Below are 24,326 nucleotides of genomic sequence, written 5' to 3'. Positions count from 1 at the left end.
CCCCGCGGGGCCCCGCCCCTCCCTTCCCGGGGTTTAAAACGGGAATTCCCATGGCCCGGGCTCAGGCATCCAACCTGCTGTCGCCCCGGCCAGGCCGAGCGCAGCAGGCGCCACGCGCAGAGCACACGCTCGCGCTCCAGCTCTCCAACTCCGCCGTTCATGACCGTGACCCCCGGCCGCAGACTCCGCCAGCCCCTGCTGCAGGCTCTCTTGCCGTACCCCGCCGCCGCCAGGGTCCTCCCTCACCCCAAGTGCTTTGAAGCCTGCCCGCGCCCCCTGCCCGCTGCCCGCTAGCGGCTGCCTAGTTCAGCTGGCACCATGCTGTCCGTGCGCGTCCGCCTGCTCACGCCCCACTTGCTGCTCGTGTTGGTGCAGCTGTCCCCGGCCAGCGGCCACCGCACCACCGGCCCCAGGGTAAGTGCGTCTGCCGGCAATGCGCCCACCTGCGCGGGGAGAGAGGTCTTTTGGCCGCTCATCCACAGGAGGGGGAAGGGAGGTGACAGACCTTGTCCCCGACTCTACTGTCTAGTCCCTTGCGGGCCTTTTGGAAAAGTTGCTGAAGTAAAATTTCATTGCCCCTCCCCGCCCCCCCCGCCTTTTCTTGCAGTACCGACTCCCACGACCTGTCACCGGTGGGTTTTCTTTCCCGAACTTCTCCCGAGTCTTTTCCTTCAAGATCCCGCCCCAACACCAGGCGCCTCCTAGGTCGGTGGGAGCTCGGCCTTGGCTGGAGCAGAGCTTCCCTATGGTGTCGCTGCACTGGTCCCCGCGCTGGCGTTCTTGGCAGGCGGAGGGTGTGTGTGTCTGTGTGTGTGTGGGAGGGGGGGTGGATAACGGGGGGGGGGGAGGCTACTCTGCCTAGAGAGTTTTAGGTTACCCGTGAGCCACACAACGACCCTGTGTTGTTGTTGTTTTAAAAAGCAATCGCTGCTCGTAAAACCCATAGCAGATAATTTTAATGCCCCCTCGTGCCTCCTGGCCCTGGAGGAGTGGCAGGGGTGGGGGAGCTGTGGAGAAGTTGGGAGAGCTGCGCAGTATTCCAGGATCTCCTCCCCTGGGTTGGATCGGTTGAACCTTGGTCTGATTGGAGTTTCTGAACCACACGAAATGTGCCAATTCTGTGCACAGGACGGATTGTCCAGGGCATTGTAAAACGGGAACCGGCAGCATTGTGTTCATTTCTGGTCTAGATTATTGCCCTCCCTGCCCCCTCCTATTGGCCTAATAAAAAATTTCACTGCCTTAAAAATGTATTTGTTAAACCACCTAGTGGTTCCTCTGGTAAAACATAAGGAAGGCAAGCTTTGGGCAAACATCAGAGGTAGTCAGATCAGAGGCTGGACCTCCTGGTAGCAGTTTGCCCGCACCCTGGGGGAACCTCCCTGGGAAAGTAGCTGGGACCTCTGAGCAAACGAGGTTGGCTTCTCAACCAAACTGTGCTTTCTTTCCTGGAGATCCTCTGGCCCCATTTCCTGGATGGCTAGCCCCATTACCACCTGTTCCCATAGCTGCTTCTTTATTCCTGGCTTTCGCTATGCGGGAATCATCTTTATAGCTGCCGTGCACGGAGGAAAAGCTTTGCAAAACCTGACTTGACTTAATGACTGCCCAGATGCTGGGCTGATTACATCTGAGCCCACCTATCACTGGGAGATCAGATTTGCAGCCACTTAGGAAAGAAAAGTGTTTGTCCCCGTGTTGGGCCGGCCCTTGCTTTTATGGCCAGATGTGCAACAGCAGCAGTTAAAGTGCGGCAGATTAGATCCAGGGTGTGTCATAAATCCTCGACAGCATTCCCAAAGCTGGGGCAAGCGAGGGCTGCAGGAGCGACTTTTATGGATGCAGATGAGGATGCCTTTTAAATGAAGCTGATGGTTTGATATGAGGACTCGGAGCTCTTAAATTCTGAGGTCAGGCAAGAGAGAGCCACGGCGTTCCCTCCAATAATTAGGAACAGTCAAGACAGAGACGCAGACCAGAGCACCCCTAGTGCAATCTGGATGCCGGCCCACACGAGGGTCGAAAGGAGAGAGGCCCTCCGACAAATGGTGGGGGGCTTGTTTGCTGCCGGGCATGTCTAACGTCTCAAGCCATATGGCTTTCCTTCCCTAACTCCTGGAACTGGAGAAAGCACCTTTTAGGAGCAAGCTAGGACTTCGGGGCAAACAGATTCTGACTAAGCTTCCCGACCACTTCTTTAGTTTGTTAATTTGACCAACGTGATGAACATAAGCAGGACCTGTAAGTAGGTTTGCTTACACCCTAGCTCACTCAGTGTCAAACACACACACGTTTAGAACATTCTAAGGAGATATGGCTCTTTTTAAAAAGACTTATTTATTATTTTTAGTTACATGTATATGTGTCTATCTGTAGGTGAATATGAGCCTGTGAGCGTAGGTGCCCTCAGAGGCCAGAGGCATCAGCTCCCCTGGAAATGGAGTTGTGAGAGACCCTACAGGGGTTCAGAGAACTGAACTTGGCTCTTCTGGAAGGGCAGCCAGTGCTTGTAACTACCGAGTCATCTTTTCAGACTGGAAGCAGCTCTCTTAAGCTTGTGGTTGTCTGGTTGCATTTATGGGCAACAGTAAGAGCCACCATTTATGAACATTTGGACTTGGTATTTTATACAATCTCTTAAGAACAAGAGGGGCAGTCTTTTTAGACCCACCGTAGAGTCAGGGAGGTGAAACACGGGGGCTTACTGCCTTGTTTGAATTCCACGTGATGTATGCATGGCTCTGGGAGGTTTGCATGGATCACATTGTATGCATGAACTATATTATATTTTCCAGGTAAACGGAAAAATAGTTCAGTGAGAAAATTCTAAACCCCAATGCACCAGACGGGGTTGCAGAGGAATCTTTTCTATCTGTAGGGTTATGTTTGGATTTCCACCCTGTCTCAGAAGATACTGTGGCTTCTTGGTGGCTCCAGAAATGTGACTCTGGTTGAGGGCAGTGGAATCATAGGAAGAGCAGAGACATCTGGCTTGTTGCAGAATTCCCTCTGGGCACCCTGAGGTCTCCTCTCTTAATCTTTGAGTGACAGAGGCTTAAGGATTGCCATCTTTTCCAGCTGGCTTTCTAGGAAACTGAGAACCTGCCCTTTCGCTTTAACTATCTGATTCACTAATTGAGCTCCCTTGAGGCCTAGACCCCGGTCCTTGCCCCCCTTTCTGCTTCCTGCCTTCCTTCATAAAATTCCTGACATTTGTTTGACTCTGGAAACCACCAGCTATCAAGTATCAGATTGGAGGTTGCTCGGTGGGAAGCACCTGATGCTTGGGGTCTTGGAGGTCTGAAGAGCCACTTGGCTACCTGGGAAACTGCACAGGATTCTTCCAGCTATGGGGAAGGCAGTCACTTCTTTCACCCCTGAAACATTTCCTGAGAAATGTTTCAAAGGAGAAAGGGGAAAAGGGAGAGGCTGTCTTGGGCTGATAAAGTCTGAGTGATGGACAGGCCAAGTGAACAGTCTTTGTTTAATCTTCTGTCTACACTTGAAGATAGGGAATGGGAATGGGGCTGAGACTGAACCCCATCTTCTCCATCCGTGCATCCCCAGAGCTCAGTACAGGGCCGGCCACCTGGTAGCAGTCTGCTCCGTCAGTGTTTGTAGAGTGAAGACTAAAGAGAACGACATGATCCTGGGTCTGTAGTGAGGAGCCCCGAGCTCCTCTGGTGTCTGAGTGCGACCAGAAGCTGGGAGCATTTAAGAAGTGTGAGAAAGGCCGGGCAGTAGTGGCACACATCTTTAATCCCAGCACTCAGGAGGCAGAGGCAGGTGGATCTCTGTGATCTGCAAAGTGAGTTCCAGGACAGCCAGGGCTACACAGAGAAACCTTGTCTCAAAATAACACCCCACCTAAAAATGTGAGAAATAGGAGACTATGCAAAAATCAAGGGGTGTGAGTCAGAAACTGAGTTCATAATTATTTGAAGTATATTCTTTGCTCCCTGCCTCCTCCATCAGGGTCTCTGTGAAGGCTTCTGCAATCCTTAACTTTTGAGTTCTTAGACAGTGAGCATCTTCTCCTGCCCAGCACTGTGCCCCCTCGGACACTTCATGCCTGATCCTGTCTAAGAGAGCTTGCGAGTTCCTTGAGGAAGAATAGGGACCTCGTTCATCTGTGAGCTGGCCAGACTGGAAAACACTTAGCTAGTGGGTATAGAGATGCGTTAGACTGTATGGTGATGTCCAATCTGAGCCTCCTCCCCACTGTCATTTGAAATCACTGACTCACACACTGGGCTTTCCGTTTTCAGGTTTTTGTTCTTTGCGCAAGCAGTGATTGTAAGAATGGGGCAGAAGGGGCTGAGTGAGCATCTTAGATGGGAAATGAGCTTTAGCTCTACTGTAAACATTTATTTCTCTCTCCCATCTGTGTAAATGGAGACTGCGCTCTAGTTTCCTGGCCACCCAGACCTGAATAATTACACAGAAACTGTATTAATTACAACACTGTTTGGCCAATGGCTTAGGCATATTCCTAGCTAGCTCTTACATCTTAAATTAACCCATTTTTTTTATTAATCTATGTATCACCACTAATGGTAATGAAACATTCACAGCATACAGAGGGGAATCCCACATCACATTTGCCAAAAGTAGAACAGCTACTGGGCTGTTTCTTCCCATTGGACTATCCTACCTCAGTGTCTAGACTAGGTCTCGGCTCCACTTAGGTTTTCTTCCTGTTGTTTCTGTGCAGGAAAATTCACCTGAGATGCTGTGCAAGAACTTGATTTAAACATTTTGGTAGAGCTGATATCTGATACTTAAAGAAATCAAATTGAAAGGGTTAGGGGAGGAAATGGGCATTTAAGACGTGCTCGGCACCATAGACGGTTTACTACCAACTCGTCCCCCAAAGTCCCGGGGTCACATTGGTGTGGCCTAGCAGTTCTATTCCTAGGCATGGGTGCCTTAGAGGAACTTGGGCTGAGAAGGCAGCGGCTGTGCTGTTATCCCCACGAGCTTGGAAGGAGTCCAGCTCCCCATTAGTGGGGAGACAGATGAGCAAACTGTGGTAAATTCACACCATGAAAAATTCTGCTCAGGCCAAGCATAGGAGCAATAGCAGCAGGTAAGCTCTTGTCGGGAGATAGTTCAGGAAGTAACGTGCTTGCTATGGAAATAGGGGACTTGAGTCCAGATTCCCAGAATCCACATTAATTAGTCAGATTTGGTAGTGTGTGTCTGCAATTCTGGTACTCCTATCAAGAGATGAGAGACAGGCACAGGAGAATACCTAGAAACTCTTGGGCTAGCTAGTGAGGCATCTGTAGTGGCAAAGCGACAAAGAGACCCTGTCTCCCAGAAGGCAAGGTGGACTATGAGGAATGACAATTGAGGTTGTTCTCTGACCTCAACATGTGCATCTGCACGCACACGCATGGACATACATGTACACATATACACACACACATAACAACAACCACACACACATTGTACATATGCACAAGAGATCAAAGTTGATTTCTCTTAGCAATGCAATATTAAATAAAAGAAACATACTAAAAGAGGCAGTGTGACATCTTTTGTTAATTTATAAATAACTGAAATTAAAAAAACCTTTAAAGAAATACCTATAGCTACAAAAAAAAATAGAAAATCAAGGTTTTATATATACTGACTTGGGAGTCATGGGGTGAAGGGGTTAGATTGTGGGGGATACTACATAATTGGCTTTGGTACTTTAGTGAGAGAGGGTGGGCTCCCAGCTCTTTGTCCGCTATTAAAGTTCTAATAGCCGATTAAGTAAAAAGTAAACATAAGCCCTGCACGAATCAAAGGATGTCATGAACTAAGGGCTCTGATTAATTCAGTTCTTTGCACCCGAGGTCAAATGCTAGTTCTCAGGGTCGGGGGCTCTTTCCTCACTTCTGTTTCTCCTTCCTCTCCCAGATGTGCCCCTATCTAACGTATTCCACGGGGACATGAGCAGAGCAGGCCCGGGTTCCAGCACAGATATGGACATCAGTTGGCCCAGCCCAGGATAATGTTATTGTATTATTTATTTTTTAAAAGTGTAATTTTCTTTAGTAATTTATAAATTTATAGAAGACGTCACGCTGCCTCTTTCGGTGTGCCGGTGAGGACGGATGCTAACAACGAGTGTCTGTACCCTTAGCTCAGCCCAGTAGAGCCACCTACCAGCTGGTGTGGCTCGTGAGCTGCCTCTCTGAGTGCAGTGGAGGCCCGAGGCCTGTTTCTCATTTGACTGGGGCCTTAGGTTCCACCTCCTCCCTTCTCTCCACTCTGCAGGGGCTGAGTTGGGTGTATAGCCCTGCATACATCAGGTACAGGGTGGCCTTTCTCTCCAGACCACATAGAGATTTATTGTTCAGGCAGCCAAGTTCTGGCATGGCTGCCAGTGTGAGGCCTGGCAGTGTGGAAGGCCCCCTCCTTCTGTGTTTGTCACTGAGCTGTTTGCAAGAGGACAAGGGTTGAGTTGCTGATGAGAAATCGATCGGAGCTGCCGTGAAGCCTGCCAAACAGGGTTAGCATTGTGCACAGGCCGTGCTCTGCACAGCTGTGAGTCCCCAGGGGGATGAGAGAATTGGGTCTCTACGGACGCTTCCAGTCGTTTCCATGAAGACCCGAGCCCCACAGGTCATTCTAGAGGAGAATTGGCTTTTCCTTCACTCTGACATCATTCCACACTCAATTGCTAGATCACAAAATAATCTTCCCTGTGGCCACTGCCTTAGCTTGTTAGGTCTGGAGCTCTGTGGACTTCCCAGTATTGCTTTGGTTGGTTTACTCCTCCCTTTTGGGGGCCCAGTGTGGGGCACCCTTCACTCAGCAGAGAAGGCAGCTCTGATCTTAGCAGAGCTTTCCCCCAGTTAGCCAGGCAATATGTCAGGTGACTTGAAACGTGACAGATACCTTATAGCTGCGAGCAAGCTTGTCCCTCTGATAAAATCAGCTTATAGGTAGAAGATAAGATTCCACAAGGTTGATATTCTCGAAGGTTCTGGCAGTGGGAAACCCAGGGACTATCTTGCGTGTGTGTACACACACACGTGCAAGTGAAAGTGGAAGCCGGAGGACAACCTTGGGTTCATCTTTGTTTTTAAGGGTCACTCACTAGTCTGGACTTGCCAAGTGGATTTGGCTGGCTAGCTCAGGAGGCCCAGGAATCCTCCTGCCTCTGCCTCCCCAATGCTAGGTTACAAGCCATCATCATACTAGGTTTTTTTTTTTTAATGTAGATTCTGAGCATCAAATTCAGGCCCTGGCTTACAAGGCAAACTGGTAGGAAGTGAACAACCTGTTCACCCTGGGAGAATGGTTACTTTTAGTCTAGACAAGCATCTCTCCGGGTCAGGGGCTAGGGTTTAAACTAATTGCTGCGGCTAGTAGTTAATTTATTCGTTATTTATTATGTATCTGTTCTTGAATCCTTGGTGCAGGGGAGGGAAGTAAAAGCGGGAAATATGCAAATGAGGTACTGAGAGTTGTGAAAGGACAGAGCCAGCTCACAAGCAATTATGGAGGTGCTGTCCGATAGAATGGGGGTCTGATGTTAGCCACACCTACAACAGCCATTAACCACTGGAAATGTGCTTAATAGACCCAAGGGACTGAATGATTGTCGATTAACATATAATAATTCACATAACGAACTTCATTTTGACATGTGCATACGTGTATATAATGCATTGCGATCATATTTACACCACTGTAACCTTCTCTTGCACCCCCCCACTCCTGTGGACCCTATTCCTCTTCCCTACTTTCCACAGTCACCCCTGCCCTCTCCTTCTCTCACTCCACCCACTGAGTTTAATTCAGTTATTGGCTTAGAGGAGTTGCTTATGTAGGCGCATGGGTGACGATTATTTACAGAACCCTGGATACCTTACCAGTGGTAACACCCTGAAGAAACAGTCTTAGGCTCCTCCAGCCGCCATCAGGGGCATGGTATTTATATCTGTGGGGTGTGTTTGGCGCCTTACTGTCCTTTCCCCATTCCATGCCAGAATGTTGCTGGGCCTTGGTCTTGTGTGGGTAATCACAACTGCTGAGAGCTCAAGAAGGCAATGGCTGCGCCATGCCCAGATGAAAGTGATCTGCCACACTCTACCCCATCCCCTGACTCCCCCTTCTCCTCAATAGTCCATGAGTCCTGGATGAGGGGGGCGGGGGAGAGACATAGAAATTGGTTTTTGAAGCTGGGTCTCTTGTAACTCAAGCTTTTCATGAGTGCCCTATGTGTCTGAGGCTAGCCTCGAAGTCCCGAGCTACACTTCTTTACCCCAAGTGCTGGAGCTGCAGGCGTGCAACCACTATGCTTGGTTCAAAAATTTATTTTCTTGCCCTTTTCAGCTTCTGGGAACTGCTCACAGTCCTTAGTTCATGGTTCCTTCTACCTTCAAAGTCAGCAGTGAAGGTCAAGTTTTTCTCCCCTGGGCTGTCTCCCTCGTCTGCTGTCTCTTGCTGTTTAAGGAAGGACCTTGTGATAGCATCAGCTCTTCCTGGATGGTACAGACTAATTTTTGGGTTACCCAATGAGCAACTGTGATTCTCTGGCACATGACATAGTTGTATGAGCGATAGAACATAGGCATCTTGGGTGGGGCTTGTTCTGCCCGCCATGTTCATTAGGGGTCCCGTACGACTGCCAGGCCACGGAAAAGCATGCGACAAATGAGGCTGTTATTGTGTTCTGTGTCTGCAGTCTCTTATGGTAAAGTTGCTTAATTTTTTTTTTTATGGACTCTGCCTTGCCCAAGAACAGGTGCTTAGTGAATGTTTATTGAATAATGGAATTTTCAATAAATGTGGATGGTTTCTTTCTTTATAAAGATATACTGGACAATTAAAAAAGAAAGTAAAATGCCAACCAGAATACATGACTGTCTTTGTGCAGAAGGTAGAAAGTCAGTTCACGTAAGAGTCAGAGGGCTGTGCTTTGCCGGAACTGGGGCTATCGCGGGGAAGTTCAGCATGTGCGTGCGATGCATCTTAGCAACCACTAAACCAGGTTCATGTATAGGGAGCATCTTCCAATCCTACAGGAAACTAATACAAGTTAAAGCAGGCCTGGGCATGGGATGCTAGTGCCGCTTCTCTGGACCCTCTGCCCAGGGTTGCCTTTGTTTTCTCAGGAGGCTGTCTACCTTCAGGAGTGTTCAAACCTGTAGTCTCTCTTCCCACCACAGCTGCTGGCCACCTTCCTGCTGTTCCCCCCACCCCAAGCCCCTGAGCTCATGGCAGGTGCAGCAGCTGCTTCCTCATCCCTCATGTGCCTTGTGGCAAATCTCAGTCCAGGCTGATTCATGGATAACCTGCAAATTTAGTCTACATCGTTGTTGGCTGTACCCATGGCAGGTCTGCTTTTTAAGGCTAGGAGCTATTAGCACCAGGCCTCCTGCTCATTTTGAGCAGGCTTTGAACCCCTCTACTTTAAAGGGGCGTTTTCAATTAACCTCAGCAGGACATGACTATAAAAATTATTTATTGCTACTGGTGAGGATATAAATTAGTACGGTCACTTTGTAGAATTACGGTTGAAGTTGCACACACTTCTTGACCTTGTAACTCTGCCCTGTTATATGCCCTAGAGAAATGCTCTTAGACTCTATGAAGAGATGTGTTCAAGGATGTTCATAATAGCATTTGGTGATAGGAAAACATTGGAAACTACCTAAATGACTATCAACAAAAGAATATAACCAAATAATGGACTATTATATAGCACCAAACATGATGATTTAATGATTAAATTGATTAATTTCATTATTAAAAAGGAGCGTGAACAAAGGAGCATTGAGGAAGAATACATAGGCCAGGCTACTATTTATATGAAGGTTATTAAAGTTAAGGATATGCAAAAGCCACACATTGTTTAAGGGTACAAATAGATGCAAAAATGTATGAGAAAATTAAAGAAAATTTTAGCACAAAGATCATATTCCTGGATCCCTAGGGTAGAGGGTGAGGATAGAGAAGAATACATTGGAGGGACATAGGAGACATTTAAGGAATTTATATTTTTTTGTTTGTTTGTAACTGGGTTATAAGTACATGGGTTTTTAAAATCCCTTTGTATATGTTCAATAACACATAAGAAAGTTCAAAAAAGATTGCAATGCATTTAGATCGACCACAATAGAGTTTGTTTTGATACTGAATAAAAAGCATATATATATACTTTGCCTGTGCTGTATGTGTGTGTTTGTAGGAGAATGTGTGCATGCATGTGCCACAGTGTGCATGGGGAAACATGACAGTCTTGGGTGGTGGCTTTTCCTCCCCCACTCGAGACAGTCTCTTACTGCTTACCACTGTGTTAATCTCATCTTGCTGTAGGAACACTGGCATTCCAAGTTCACCAGCTCTACCTAGGCTGCCTTTTACATGGGTCCTAGGAACCCTGACTCAGGTCCTCATTTGTAGTTGCCAAGTGAGCATCTCTCTGGCTCCACAATGAGGTTCAAGAACAAAAGAAAGGGTTGCTTCTTTGAGGAGCCTGCTGCTAACAGGTGGGGAGCATGCCTCTTCTCTCTTCAGGCCACGCTCCCTGCCATGATGGTAATGGACTAAGCCTCTGAAACTGTAAGCAAGTCCCCAATTAAATGCTCTCTTTCCTATGACACCTTGAGCGTGGTGTCTCTTCACAGCAACAGGACACTTACATTAAACTGTTATCTGTTGTTGTTTTTCTGAAACTCAAATTTAACCGGACATCTTGGATTTTCATTTGCTAACTTTGAAATTCCTAAACTAGTTGCCTTAAGTTTGAAGGAAAAAAAAAAAGACTTCTTCATAATCACCCAGAGAGAGCAAGTCAGCTAAAGAGGCTAGAGTGAGCAGGGAGGGACCCACACTGCAAGGCTAAGGCACAGCCCAGAGCTCTGGGGAGGAGGTGTGGTCTCAGAGCCTCAGGCAGGGGAAGAGGGAGGAGGCCAGCAGACGTGGGGAAAGGGTTTGAGTTTGGAGGTACATTCCTTCTGAAGAGAGAAGAGGCGTGCTCCCCACCTGTTAGCAGCAGGTCCCTCAAAGAAGCAACCCTTTCTTTTGTTCTTGAACCTCACTGTGGAGCAGAGAGATGCTCACTTGGCAACTACGGATGAGGATCTGAGTAAAAGGCAGCCTAGGTAGAGCTGGTGAACTTGGAATCCCAGTGTTCCTACAGCAAGATGAGATGGACACAGTGGTAAGCAGTTAAGAGACTGTCATATATATATATATATGTATATATATGTATATATATATGTATATGTGTGTGTATGTGTATTTTTTTATATTAATTTTTATTGAGCTCTACATTTTTCTCTGCTCCCCCTGCCTCTCCCCTCTCCTTCTACCCTCCCCCAAGATTCTCATGCTCCCACTTTACTCAGGAGATCTTGTCTTTTTCTATTTCCCATGTAGATTAGATCTATGTATGTCTCTCTTAGGGTCCTCATTATTGTCTAGGTTCTCTGGGATTATGATTTGTAGGCTGGCTTTCTTTGCTTTATGTTTAAAAACCCCTATGAGTGAGTACATGTGATAATGATCTTTCCATTTCTGGGTTACCTCACTCAAAATGATGTTTTCTAGCTCCATTCATTTGCCTGCAAATTTCAAGATGTCATTATTTTTTTCTGCTGTGTAGTACTCCATTGTATAAATGTACCATATTTTCCTTATCCATTCTTCGGTAGAGGGGCACTTAGGTTGTTTCCAGGTTCTGCCTATGACAAACAAAGCTGCTATGAACATAGCTGAGCACATGTCCTTGTGGCACAGTTGAGCATCCTTTGGATATATACCCAAAAGTGGTATTGTTGGGTCTTGAGGAAGGGTGTTTCCTAATTTTCTGAGAAATCGCCACACTGATATCCAAAGGGGCTGTACCAGCTTGCATTCCTACCAGCAATGCAGAAGTGTTCCCTTTACCCCACAACCTCTCCAGCATAAGTTGTCATCAGTGTTTTTGATTTTGGCCATTCTTTTAGGTGTAAGATGGAATCTCAGAGTTGTTTTGATTTGCATTTCTCTGATGACTAAGGATGTTGAACATTTTAGATTCCTCTGTTGAGAGTTCTCTGTTTAGATCAGTACTCCATTTTTTTTTATTGGATTATTTGTTCTTTTGATGACCAATTTCTTGAGTTCTTTGTATATTTTGGGGATTAAACCTCTGTCTGATGTGGGGTTGGTGAAGATCTTTTCCCATTCTGTAGTCTGTTGTTTTGTCTTGTTGACCGTGTCCTTTGTTTTACAGAAGCTTTTCAATTTCAGGAGGTCCAATTTATTAATGAGAAACTTATTTTTTAAACTGTCAAGGAAATGTCTAAGTGCACATCAAGAGGGTAGTGTGATGACTTCCCATGGAATGCCACCCAGCTTCAATGACGAACAGCTCAGGGCCAGTCTCCTTTTGTCCGTCATCTTCCTAGTCCCCAGTTCTGATTACTCTGAAGTGAATTTGACATCAGCAAATGCTGTCACTGACTGGATGGCCCAGGGAACCCCACTCCAGAGTGCTCTGTTTCTAACTCTGACTCTCAGTGGACTGGTGGGATGAACTCGCATCCCTGTTACTGTATTGTCTGTTTATGAAGAGCTTATTGGGGTGTGAGACCACAGGAAGGGATGCTTGCATTACCTTTAAAAGACTGGGATGGACCAACAAAACTCTAATACAGAGGCAGATCACAGCCAAAGAGTATTAACAGTTCTTTAGTATAATCTAAATAATCAGAGTCCAGATCTTGAACATTATCTCAAAACTTTTTTTTTTTTTCCTGTTTTGCTTCATTCAGGATCTGAATTAGTGCCACATGTTGGGCTCCGAGGCTCCGTCTTTTAAATTTTGTTTGATCTCTGGGTTCTTCCCTGACTCCTTCCTTCCTCCGTAACTTGTTTGGTTGAATAGAGAATCGTTTCACCTTAGATTTCTTGCTTCCATTCCCACTCTGTTTTGTATCTGTTTGTCTCATTATTACTTTTTTTTTTTTTGGGAGTTAGAGTCTTGCCTGCCGTGTAGCCCTGGTCCTGCTGTACACTGCAGGCTGCTCTCTATTGTCTGTGATCCTTCTGCCTCATCATCCAACAGGGCTGGGGCTACAGGTGTGAGCTGCCACATTCAGCTTCCCGTTGGGTTTTAAATATGCCCCTCTGTCCTTTATGCTCCTTGTAAAATCTGTAGGCTTAATTAGATACAAACGGATATGTGTTTGGGGGAGTGGGTGTGCACTTCCACCAGGAGGCATGTAATGCCCGCGACAGACATACCTGTGCCACCCACTGTCATGGAGAGACCTGCTGTTAGCGACCTTTAGAGTTATTGGAACGACTCTACAGAAACAGGTCTCCGGTTTTGTGTGTTTCTGCTGTCGCTCTGGCATTATCGTGGAGGGGCGGGGAGGGGGTAAGGCTGGGTGCCATGGTTCCCTTCTTAGTGGCCTAGATGGGCAGGCTGGATGTGACTGCAGAACTGCAGGAGGGGAGCTCTGCCCCAAGGCTGGCCCTGGGAAGGAGGCTTCCTGAGTTCTGGTGGAAGCTGAGAGAGCATGAGGAAGTGCGCTGCTGTGTTCTCTTTTGTGAACACGGAGGACCCCAAGGTATGACTAGACCCACTTGTGAGAGAGACCTTGGGTCGGTTTGTGGGAATTCATGTTCCAAGAAACAGACAATATCTTTTGGAGCTGTCTTAGACAGTAAAGGTGTGGTGGGCTGAACTGTGACTCCTGCAAGTCCCCTGAAGCCTACCTAATCCCCCAGTATCAGAATGTGAATATATTTAGAAATAGGGCCTGTTAACTTAATTTTTAATTTTAAATTCATAGTTTAATATTATGCTATATAAAGAAACCTGACATATTACTACACTAATAGAAGAATATTCTTGCAATGTTAATATCTTTATGTAGCAGTGAAAATAAATCTTAGTATAATAAAATTTAAAAATGATAGAGAAACTTAGCCAATTTAATTATAATAAAATAGGGCCCTTACAAAGGTACTTAAGGTAAGCTGGGTTGTTTAGCCAGACCCTGCTCTAATCTGACTGGAGTCCTTGTACAAATGGGTTCCTGTCTGGGCCTGTCACTCAGTTGGTGGAGTGCTTGTCCAGCTGTAGCTGGATCCTTAGGAGTGAAGGCGGGTGCCTACAACCCCATTATTCAGGTGGGGGGTCTGAACTTCAAGGTCACCTTGGCTGTATCAAGTTCAAGGCCATTCTGGGATACAGGAGGAGCCAGAGGAAGAGAAGGAGGTGGTGTGGAGAGACACCAGGGCCACAGAAACCCTGCAACGGGGCAGTCAATGGGCAGCTGTCTGTAAGCAAAGGAGAATAGTGTCCGGAAGCCAACCCTGCCAGAACCTTGATCTTGGATTTCCAGCATCCAGCGCTGAGGGGAAATGGTTTTCTGTTGTTAGTCGCCCAGGCTATGGCCTTTTGTTCTGGCAGCCCTAGCTGCCCAGCACACGGCTTTAAGACTTGTTTACTTCAGCGGTTCCAGAGTGACATTGAATACTTTCTCTCTTTCCTCCCTGCCTCCCTGGAGCCCACTTTATCCCGAATCTAGCATTTCCCATGGCTGCTGGTCATGGTGAGGGAGTGAAAGGGATACTGAGGCCACAAGCACAGGGCACATTTGGGTCTCCATAAAATGTAAAGACCTGTGAGTGGGGAGGGTGGGGAGAACGGTGTTGGACATTGGCGGTCAGAGCTAGCAAAAGGGCTGTTGTATTCAAGTGTGACCAGTTCCTTCACCAATTGAATGCAGGTCAAATGACCTTCAAGGTTAGCCCCAGGGTAGACATTTCAAGAGGTAACGGGAAAAAAAATGTACAAAGACTTTGAAAGCTTTCAGAGTACAATAGATGGGTCATGTGAAGACTATTCCCGAAGTTCTGGAACAAGGAAATCGTGATAGTGTAAGCCCACAATTGGAGGAGTCTCCTGGATACTTTCCCTTTTTGGCACGAGGCTGAGGACCCTCCTGACACTCATAGCTAGCTAGGGGCAGATCACAGGATTCTTACCCCCACCCCCACACCCCATTGCTCTGTCCACAACTTTTCCATTCAAAGATACCCTGGACCACTAAGAAAGTGGATGAGTTCCAGCCAAGAGGAGGAAATAGCTTGCATTTTTAGAGGATATTGTGTTTCTGGGTTGCCCTTGGCTAGTCTGGCCGTTTCCAGCAGTGGGGAGGAGACAGGTGGCCCAAGCCTCAGGCCACAGGGACTCTTCCCCTTCTGGTGCCGCCTGGCTCCACAGGCACGCACTTTCAGTCTTCTTGCCTCGTCAGAGGGCACAGCTGCTGGTTTCTGCAAACATTGTGGGGGAGGAGGAGTAGGTTCAGTCCGGGGCAGCTGGGTCAAGGGGCCAGCAACACAATTTGAACAAGGAAAAGTGGATCTGGGTATCACACTCATAGAGGTCGTTCATAGCACAGAGGTGGCTGTGACAGGCCCCAGGGACTGTGCTGGGGGACTCTTCCCGCCTCTCTGGCAATGACTTCAGAAAACCTTAACATCGGGGACTGAACAGCGAGATTCATTGCTTTCACCCTCTCGTCTTCTCCCTGCCTCCGAAGACCACAGGCACCTTCTTGGTAGCGTAATGTTAAACTTTCTCCACCACTGAGGCAGAGGCAGACTTACAGCCCCATCCCGTGCGGCCCTTCTTCTGTGGCCGATGACAGGTGGATCTTCTTTCCTTAAAGCTATCTTGACAGGGAAAAGGAAATGTCCCTTTGGTCTCATGCTGGGTGTCACTGGGGCAGAGTGTGTTGAGGCCAAAGTGACCTGAGATGAATTCGGGCACAGCTGTGCTGTTTTTCAGTGGTGTGCTTTTGGGTGAACTAATGGAACTGTAAGCTGCCCCACCTTCCTTGTCTGTACGTGGAAGATATTACTAACTTCATTGGGTCATTGTGTGATGTGGGATTCCCCTCTGTATGCTGTGAATACCATTGGTTAATAAAGAAACTGTCTGAAGCCTGCACAGGAAATAGAGGTAGGTGGGGAAAGCTAAACTGAGTGCTGGGAGAAAGGAGGCAGAGTCAGAGAAGCCATGGAGTCTCTGCCCAAGACAAACACTTTGCTGGTAGGCCATGACCTCATGGTGATGCACAGATTAATAGAGATGGGTTAAACAGAAAAGGGGAAGTGATGTGGGATTCCCCTCTGTATGCTGTGAGTATCATTAGTTAATAAAGGAACTGCGTTGGGCCTATGGCAGAGCTATAGGGGAACAGAGCTAGGTGGGGAAAACTAAACTGAATGCTGGGAGGAAGAAGGCAGAGTCAGGGAGAAGCCATGTAGCTCTGCCAGAGATAGATATCAGGACTTTTCCTAGTAAACCACAGCCTCGTGGTGATACACAGATTAGTAGAAACGGGTTAAATTAATATGTAATAGTTAGCCATTAAGAAACAAGAGCTAATGGGCCAAACAATGATTTAAATAATATAGTTTGTGTGTGATTATTTTGGGGGCTGAGCAGCTGGAAACCAACAAACAGCTTCTCACAACAATTGTGAACTCAAATGAAGTCATGGCTGGACACTCAGGAAGTATTAATTATTCATAAAAATGATGGATGAAACAAAAACATGAATGATTCTCATAAAAACTCTGTAGAATTTTGTTTCCTTTTGTTTCCTATACCTCAGAAATATAAAATCTGTAGCTCTATTATCTTCTGCTTAAAAAAAACCCATGTGTGTATGTGTGTCCCCGCGCATGTGTGAGATAAATAAAATTCTTCCCCTTTCATTGCCTTAGACAATTTAGGATGTCTTCTTAGATGGAAATCAGTGGAAAAAGGATGCTCCTCAGTGTGGTCTTCCTCCACAGGGAGCGTGGCTGTCTTTTCCTTTGGCAAGTAAACACCCCGTCCTTACCAATGTCATATTTCATTTTCATGTTACCTGGCTTCACAGATTGTTTCCCCGAATTCAGAGTCTGAAAGCAACTGGTGGAGTGGCGGCCACCTTCTTGTTATTTTCTAGGTCTGGGAGGCAGGCTGCCTTTCCAAAGTCCTGTCAATTGATGTACCCTCCTGGTAACTTCTAGGTTTGGAGATATGGCGGGTGACCACCCAATGCACTCCCAGTTCTGGTCCAAGAAAACTCGGGGGAGCTGGATGGAGGAGCAGGGCCTGCTGCCCACTTTCCCTCCTCCTTGCTCCCCATCAAGTCTGTCCTCTCCTGGGGGTTAGGATGCTGCTGCAGCAGCAGGGCCTCCAGGCTGCTATCTGGGATGTTTGCAAACATACACTGCTTCTGGAAGTTTATGACATCTTGTAGGAAGAGTCCCAGAAAAGGTGGCTGTGCCAGCTAGACCCACTTTCTTTACTTTCTAGAAACCTTTACTTGAGTGCGTACCATTGCCATTGAAGATGATTATTCTAAGCAGATAATATCTTTTGTTTGTTACTATTTCTTGTTTATTCTTGTTCCATGTTCTTTTTTTTGTATTTGTTTTTCTCTACTCTTTCTCTGGTCTATGTGTTTCTAGTTGAATATTTTATGTGATTTGTTTTCTCTGTCTGTGTGTGCATGTGTGTGTGGAGCTCATTGGTCAACATCCTGGGGTCTTCTTCACTTACTTCCTCACCTTGTGTTTCCGAGAAGAGTCTCACCAAAACAGGCCTCTTGAATGACTAGCCTGGCTGGGCAGCCGTCTCTGGAGACCCTCAGTCTCTGTACCCCCAGTGCTGGGTGACCGGCTGGCACCACTACACCTGACTTTTAATGGGATTCAAATGCGAGACCTCATGCTTGCCCCGAAAGCATTTTTACCAGCTGAGCCGTCTCTCAAAGCTCTCCCCTTCTTCCCTTTTCCCTCCTGTTTTTTCCTTGGCCCCAGTGTAGAACCCAGGGCAGTGCACATGCTCATAGTTTCTCCTCTTGAAAAACCTTGTTATGGAAGAATGTGCCTAGACCTTCCAAAGGGTTACTTCCCCTCTCTCTGCTGGAAATACAAGGGAATTTTTTTATGTGATACCATTCTGAGAGCCCTGTAAGGCTCCTGGAGGCAAAAACCAAACCAAACCGACCCACTGAGGGGTAGACATCCTCTTTAGCCTATGTCTCTGGAGTTTTAAATTCTGGGCCTGTCCACACAGAGCCTCTAGCAAGTGGTCCATTAGTTTAGGTTTTCCTACCACACTGGCTCCCGTGGAGGTCTCTGCCCTGTGAGCCGAGATTCTCTTTACCTGTCTGCTTGTCTCTGCAGTTGTGAGGCTAGTGGTTCACCCTGAGACCGCCTTTCTCTGGAAGATCTAAGAAGAGTTGCTGGGTTTCATTCAGATTCTTCCTGGATGCTGGGATGAGTGGAGACCTATAAGCTTCTGTCACGGTCACCATGCTCACCATGTTGATCCAAACACACACACACACACACACACACACACACACACACATACACACACACACTCGGTGCTCAGCAGTGAACCTCAGAGATGTCTTCCCAGTTGCTGCTCAGGGCTGTGCTTTGCAAAGGTTGTCAGTGTGGAGGGAGGGAAGGAGGAGTGACGGGAAGACCCCTAGTGCCAGCCAAAGCTGCCACCCAGCTCCGTTGTTCTGGGGGTGGGGAGGGAGGGCAGAGACTGTGATCAGCTTATTTCCTTCACGTTGAAGCACAAAACTGGGGTTTCCTGCTGTCTGAACCAGACTTTGCCAACATCTATTGAGCCAGTGTGATGACACTGGCTTGGTTCTTATGTTGTAGGTGTCTATGTAAGCCCCTCACAGGCTAAGTCATTTCATTATGACCACCAACCTTATGAGGAGGCTTCGTGATTATCCCTGTTTTACAGACGAGGAAACTGAGGCACCGAAAGCTTCATTGTTCTGAGGCGTTCACTTTCGGTGTCTCTGTAGGTGTCCACTTATAACTCAACAACACAAAGAAAACATAAAGAGGCTGAGCCTGTTTTATTCCCTTTGTGTTCCACAAAACACTGAACCGCAGAGAACAGTGTGCCCACAGCCTGTGTTCACTGTTACCGATGAGACACAGGACGCAGAGAACAGTGCGCCCACAGCCTGTGTTCACTGTTACCGATGAGACACAGGATGGCAATCTCAGTGGCTCAGTCCTTCATAGACTCTGTAGCCGTGTCAGCCTGTAGCTGGACACCTTTGGCAAAATCTTGGCCCCTTCTCCAGGGAGCTGAAATAACAATTGCAGGTCTTACGATACCTTTCACAGAGGGTGTGTGCTGAAGGGCAGTCTAACTCTGCAGGGTGAGAAAAGTGAACGTCTCCAAAGTCCCAGAGGCAATTCTTAGGCAAACATCAGCCAAAGACCTACTTCAGGCTAAAATGGCAGAAGGGAATAACATCTACCAGGCAAGGCCTGCAACCCATGGCCTGGGCAAATCTGGTTTGAAGGAACACAAACAAAGACACATTTAATTTGTTCTTGGCTGGGCATGGTGGCACACACCTTTAATCCCAGTACTCAGAAGGCAGAGGCAGGTGGATCTCTGAGTTAGAGGCTAGCGGGTATATATAGTCCCAGGGCAGCTAAGGCTACACAGAGAAACCCTGTCTTGAAAAATGAAACAAAGCCCCCCAAATTTCATCTGTTCTTGTCTGTAACTACTTATACGCACCCAGACAAACCCCTGGGAGAGGAGCCTCTGCTGATGTCTGCCTCTATCCCCAGATCTTACGCTCATAGAGGAGCACCTTGCTTGTGGGCCAGAACTAATCAGTTTCAGAGAGAAAGATTTAGTGTGGTTCATGATTGTAGAGTCACAGCCTTGACTGAGCAGATCTGTTGCTTCGGGACTCTGAAGGGAATGGTGGATGGCACTGGGAAACCATGTGGAGCAGCGGACAGCTTACCTCCTGGAAGAAAAAGAGGAAAAGAAAAGAGCCGGGGTTCCTCAATCTCCTTCACGGGCACTCCTCCAAAGAGGTCTGACTTCCTAATACCATGCCGGGGGACCAAACCTTTAACACATGGACCTAAATAGGAACCTCACCCCAACATTTAGCATGCCCAGACCTGAAGATAAGCTACAGTACATGGGTCAGCAACAGCCCAGGAGGCAGCAGAGAGATGGATGGGTTTGATTGCTTGGCTCCATGCTCCCCCGACAGTCTGCCTCAGGACCTGAGAGCTCTGGACTCAAAAAGTACAGCGATAATTAGGACGGGCTCATTTGCTCATTCTTTCAGGTTCTGTTGTTGTTGTGGGGGGCACATTTCTGCAGGTTATACTGTAGCATTTTTGGGGATGCAAACATTTGAGGAGGTGGTGAGGAAATACACTACCTTACTGCAAGCGCAGATCTTCATTGTTCTCCCTCACTGTTGGCATAGGCGCCTCCACACAGTCGATCTTCATCGTTCTCCCTCACTGTTGGCATAGGCGCCTCCACACAGTCGTCTGAGTTGTCCTATAACGGAGCTGCGGTAGGCAAGGGGGAAGTGGTGTTTGCTCTCTCTCCTCTAGGAAAACCACCGATTAAAAGACAAAGCATCCCTATTCCGTTTAGGGTGGGGCGCCAGCGGAAGCAACTTGACAAATGTCTGAGAAAGGCCGCCTTCCGCCAGGCAGGAGGGTTGTGTAAGTGGGTGGTGCAAAAGGCTTTGTTCTGTGTCTTTGTTTCCACACGCATGGCAAGTTATACAGTGATGCACATGCCACCCTGCTGGGTAGCTGGGACTTGTCACTGGCAGAGTTGCATGAGGCATTAGGAGAGGGAAGGTGAAGGCCTTCTGTGGTGGCTTTCGCCCGGTCACCATCTGAGAGCTCTATTGTAGGAAGCATCTGTTGATTTGGCCTACTGAGCGTCTCTTTTCTCTCTCCTTCAGGGAACACCCTTCTTCCCTCAGCTTGAGTCCCCATTGCTTCAGTGGACATACCCCAGCTCCCAGTTCCAGTGATCCAGGCTGGGTCAATTAGTGTCTAGGTCAAGGATGGTCAGGTGACACAATGTGAGGCATTGGATTTAATCCTGGGACTTTTCACTGAAACCTTTGGGAGAAAGAAGCCGTGGGATTATTACACACTGAAAAGAGAGGTCGGGCGTGGTTGGTGGTCGGTTTGTCACTAGGAAGCAATACCCTTCCTTAGCATAAAGCTAACCTGGCAAAGCAAAGCCGCAAGAGAAAAGATAAACTTTCTAATCACATATTGTGAGCCCCTGGCCTCAGCTATGCCCAAGACTCCTTTGAATTTCTCATTTATATGGAGCAGTGACTTCCTGTGGAAGGTTAAATAAGGCACCTTTTGCCAAGAGGTGACACCTATTTCTCCATCTTTGGGTCCTAATCACTGGACCTCCAGGGAAGAGGGTTATTTCTCCACCTCTGAATTTGAGCTGTCTTCATGATGTGTGGATTCCACTCCTAGACAGCGGTGAGAGTAACTTCCACATAACGGTGTAGGTTATGGAGACCGGGCCTAAAAGGTCTTCCTGCTTCTGCCTTCACCCTCTTTGTTCTCGTCCCTGAGACTACCCATCAGGAAAGCCAATGTAGCCAATGTAGCCTGCTGGAGCAGGGAGGACCCTGTGGAGGAGAGCTGCAGCCCCCAGCCACTGTTTATATCAGCTGCTATACATGTTGGAGAAGTCATCATGGACTCCTGGCCTCACCGACTCTCTGGTTGAATGCAGTTGCATTGGCGAACCCAGATGGACCAGCGCATGTTCCACCCTGTCAACTCTGGGAACCAGAGTTGCTATTTTAAGCCGATGGTCTTGAGTGGTGCATTGTGTACCAATGAGTAACTAATGCACTTCCTTTTTCTTTCTTTTTTTATTTTTTTTGTGGTGTAAGTCACTTTGATTTTTCTTTTCTTTTTTTTCCTTTTTTTCTTTTTTATTTATTTATTTATATTTATTAAAGATTTGTCTCTTCCCCACCACTGCCTCCCCTTTCCCTCCCCCTCCCCCAATCAAGTCCCCCTCCCTCGTCAGCCCAAAGAGCAATCAGGGTTCCCTGCCCTGTGGGAAGTCCAAGGACCACCCACCTCCATCCAGGTCTAGTAAGGTGAGCATCCAAACTGCCTAGGCTCCCACGAAACCAATAGGTACAGTAGGATCAAAAACCCATTGCCATTGTTCTTGAGGTCTCAGTAGTCCTCACTGTCCGCTATGTTCAGCGAGACCGGTTTTAACCCAGGCTTTTTCAGACCCAGGCCAGCTGGCCTTGGTGAGTTCCCGATAGAACATCCCCATTGTCTCAGTGTGTGGGTGCCCCCCTCGCGGTCCTGAGTTTCTTGCTTGTGCTCACTCTCCTTCTGCTCCTGATTTGTCATTTGTAACAGTGTTCTGACTGTAGTAAATTGAACCCCAAGATGTGCTTTTGTAAACTTATTTTGGTCTCTAAATGAAACCAGCTGCCTTGAGAACATGTGTGCATGCGTGTGCATGCACATGTGTGTGCGTGTGTGTGTGTGTATTTAGTAGAATCCCTTTCTTGTTTATGACTGTACAAGTCATCTTGTCGACAATGCCACAGTCTCTGGGAGTGTATATATCTCTAGTGCATGCTCCCGAGGGACACTATTCAACTTTTTCTACTGGTCACTAACGGGATTTATTCTATGGCATTCCTCCACTTCATTGGTAGATTCTTTTTGTAGGCTTCCATCTCGCAGAGTTCATTTCTGAGTTGCCTGATCTATCCTACACTACCTCAGAGAGGTGGAATGTCACTTCCAGAGAAGATGGCCGATGCAGTGAAATCACATGGGCTCGTGAGTTAGACATTAATGGTTTTAAAGCCTAACTCTGTGACCTGCTAGCTGAAGGCCTGGTATATACCATTTAACCTGCGTAAGTCATTGCTTCCTTCTAGGAGAAATGGTGATATCTCTTGATGGGGTTGTGGTGAGCAACTCATTAGATAAGCAGAGGGAAGACCTGGTAGGCAATATTGGTGGCCTAGGTTTTACTGCATCCTTTCAACGCTGTTTCTTTTGAGGTAGGATGCCATAGAAACCCCCATCTCACATCTATTTTTAAATTTGTGTGTGTGTGTGTGTGTGTGTGTGTGTGTGTGTGTGTGTGTGTGAGTGATAGCACACATGTGGATGTCAGAGGACAACTTGCAGGAGTTATTCTTTCCATCAATCACATGAACTCAGTGTCATGCTTGGTGACAGCTATCTTTATCCACTGAGTCATCTTGTTGGTCCCCATCTCCCTTTTAACACTACAAAGACTCATGTCTTGGTTTGCTTTCAGATTTGCAAAGGGTTGCCTGTGATTAAGAGGACCTTTGCTGGCAGCAAATCCTTTCAAATAGGCACATACTGTTACGGTGACTGCAATAGTGATAAAATATAACCACGTTATAATACATGTGATAATGTTGTGTGTGAGGGAAACACAAGGTGCTTGTCAGAGGTGGTAGAGCAGGAGACACAGCCAGCATGCGGCCAGTACCTTATCCTTTATGAGCGACACCAAGGAAGAAGTGGCCAATGGTATTCCGATGGCGGAGTCAGAGCAGCCCCACCGGCTGCGGATTTTTGACCCGGAGTAGTGTGGTTATGGCAGACGTTGGAGAGGAATTTTCAAGCAGAACTTAGAGCATGGATAAAGGCATGGAAGAATAAAAGAGCAATGCAGTATGTTCTAGAGACCTACAATGTTCAGTATACTGTGCTGGAGCGTTACCGTGAGATGCCAGGAGGATGGAAACTGGAAACCCATCAGCCTTCAGTGACAACGCAACGGTATGCCAGGGAATCTAGACTTGATCCTGTAGGCAGTGAGCATCACTGGAGGACTTGGGGCAGAGAATGATTCGGATGTGAGTTAGAAAGACCAGGTTGTAAGGGCTTTTGAGGGCCACAAGGCTGGAGGTTTGTGGATGAGTCGTAGTTTAGCTACAGAAGTCCATTGGAGATGTGGTGGAGACGGAAGTTCAGAAAGCAGAGGGAATTAACTGTCAGAGCAAAGGGAAGACTGACCACATACGGGAACAATATACTGTTAACAGGGTGGCTAGGTGGGTGTGAAAGGGTCATGGTGGAAGGCGGGGGAAGATGTGATACCTACTTCCCTTCCACTGAGGGGACTTCAGAAATTGATGGACTCATGAATCACACTGAAGATGAGAAGCAGACTTGATGAGGCCCAAGGAAGGGGTGTTTTGGCTATTACTAAATTTGAGGCACCTTAAGAAATTGATGTGGGAGTGTCATATATCAATCTGTTGATTTCATTGGTTAAGTTATAATAAACCAACTGCTTGGCCTCAGCTTGGAACATAGATGGGAGGAGTAAACAGAATAGAATTCTGGGCGGAAGAGGAAGTGAGGTCAGACTCTGCTCTGCTCCCAGAGAGACCCGACAGCTCTGCTGGAGCAGAGACGCCATGCTCAGCTCTCCC

The 24,326-nt window shown here is 47.3% G+C and overlaps 1 protein-coding gene across 4 annotated transcripts in view; it reads left to right on the top strand.

Annotated features, from left to right (window-relative positions):
- Positions 1 to 43: 43 nt before the first annotated feature.
- Positions 44 to 24,326, top strand: part of Smoc1 (SPARC related modular calcium binding 1) — a 157,218-nt gene continuing 132,935 nt past the window's right edge. For 3 of the 4 annotated variants that reach the window (XM_050158456.1, XM_050158453.1, XM_050158452.1), the window contains exon 1: positions 45 to 414. In XM_050158456.1, coding sequence (XP_050014413.1) covers positions 319 to 414 — 96 coding nt within the window. In that variant the 5' untranslated portion in view covers positions 45 to 318. Of the gene's footprint in view, positions 415 to 24,326 lie in introns of all 4 variants that reach the window. The other variant, XM_050158455.1, reaches the window with a different exon arrangement.

This window comes from Alexandromys fortis, unplaced genomic scaffold (assembly GCF_014885135.2).
Source record: "Alexandromys fortis isolate MF-2015 unplaced genomic scaffold, M_Fortis_MF-2015_v1.1 scaffold_99, whole genome shotgun sequence".
Taxonomy (NCBI): Eukaryota; Metazoa; Chordata; class Mammalia; order Rodentia; family Cricetidae; genus Alexandromys; species Alexandromys fortis.
The sequence above is the reverse complement of the archived record's forward strand: the minus strand, read 5'-3'. Positions and strand labels throughout refer to the sequence as shown.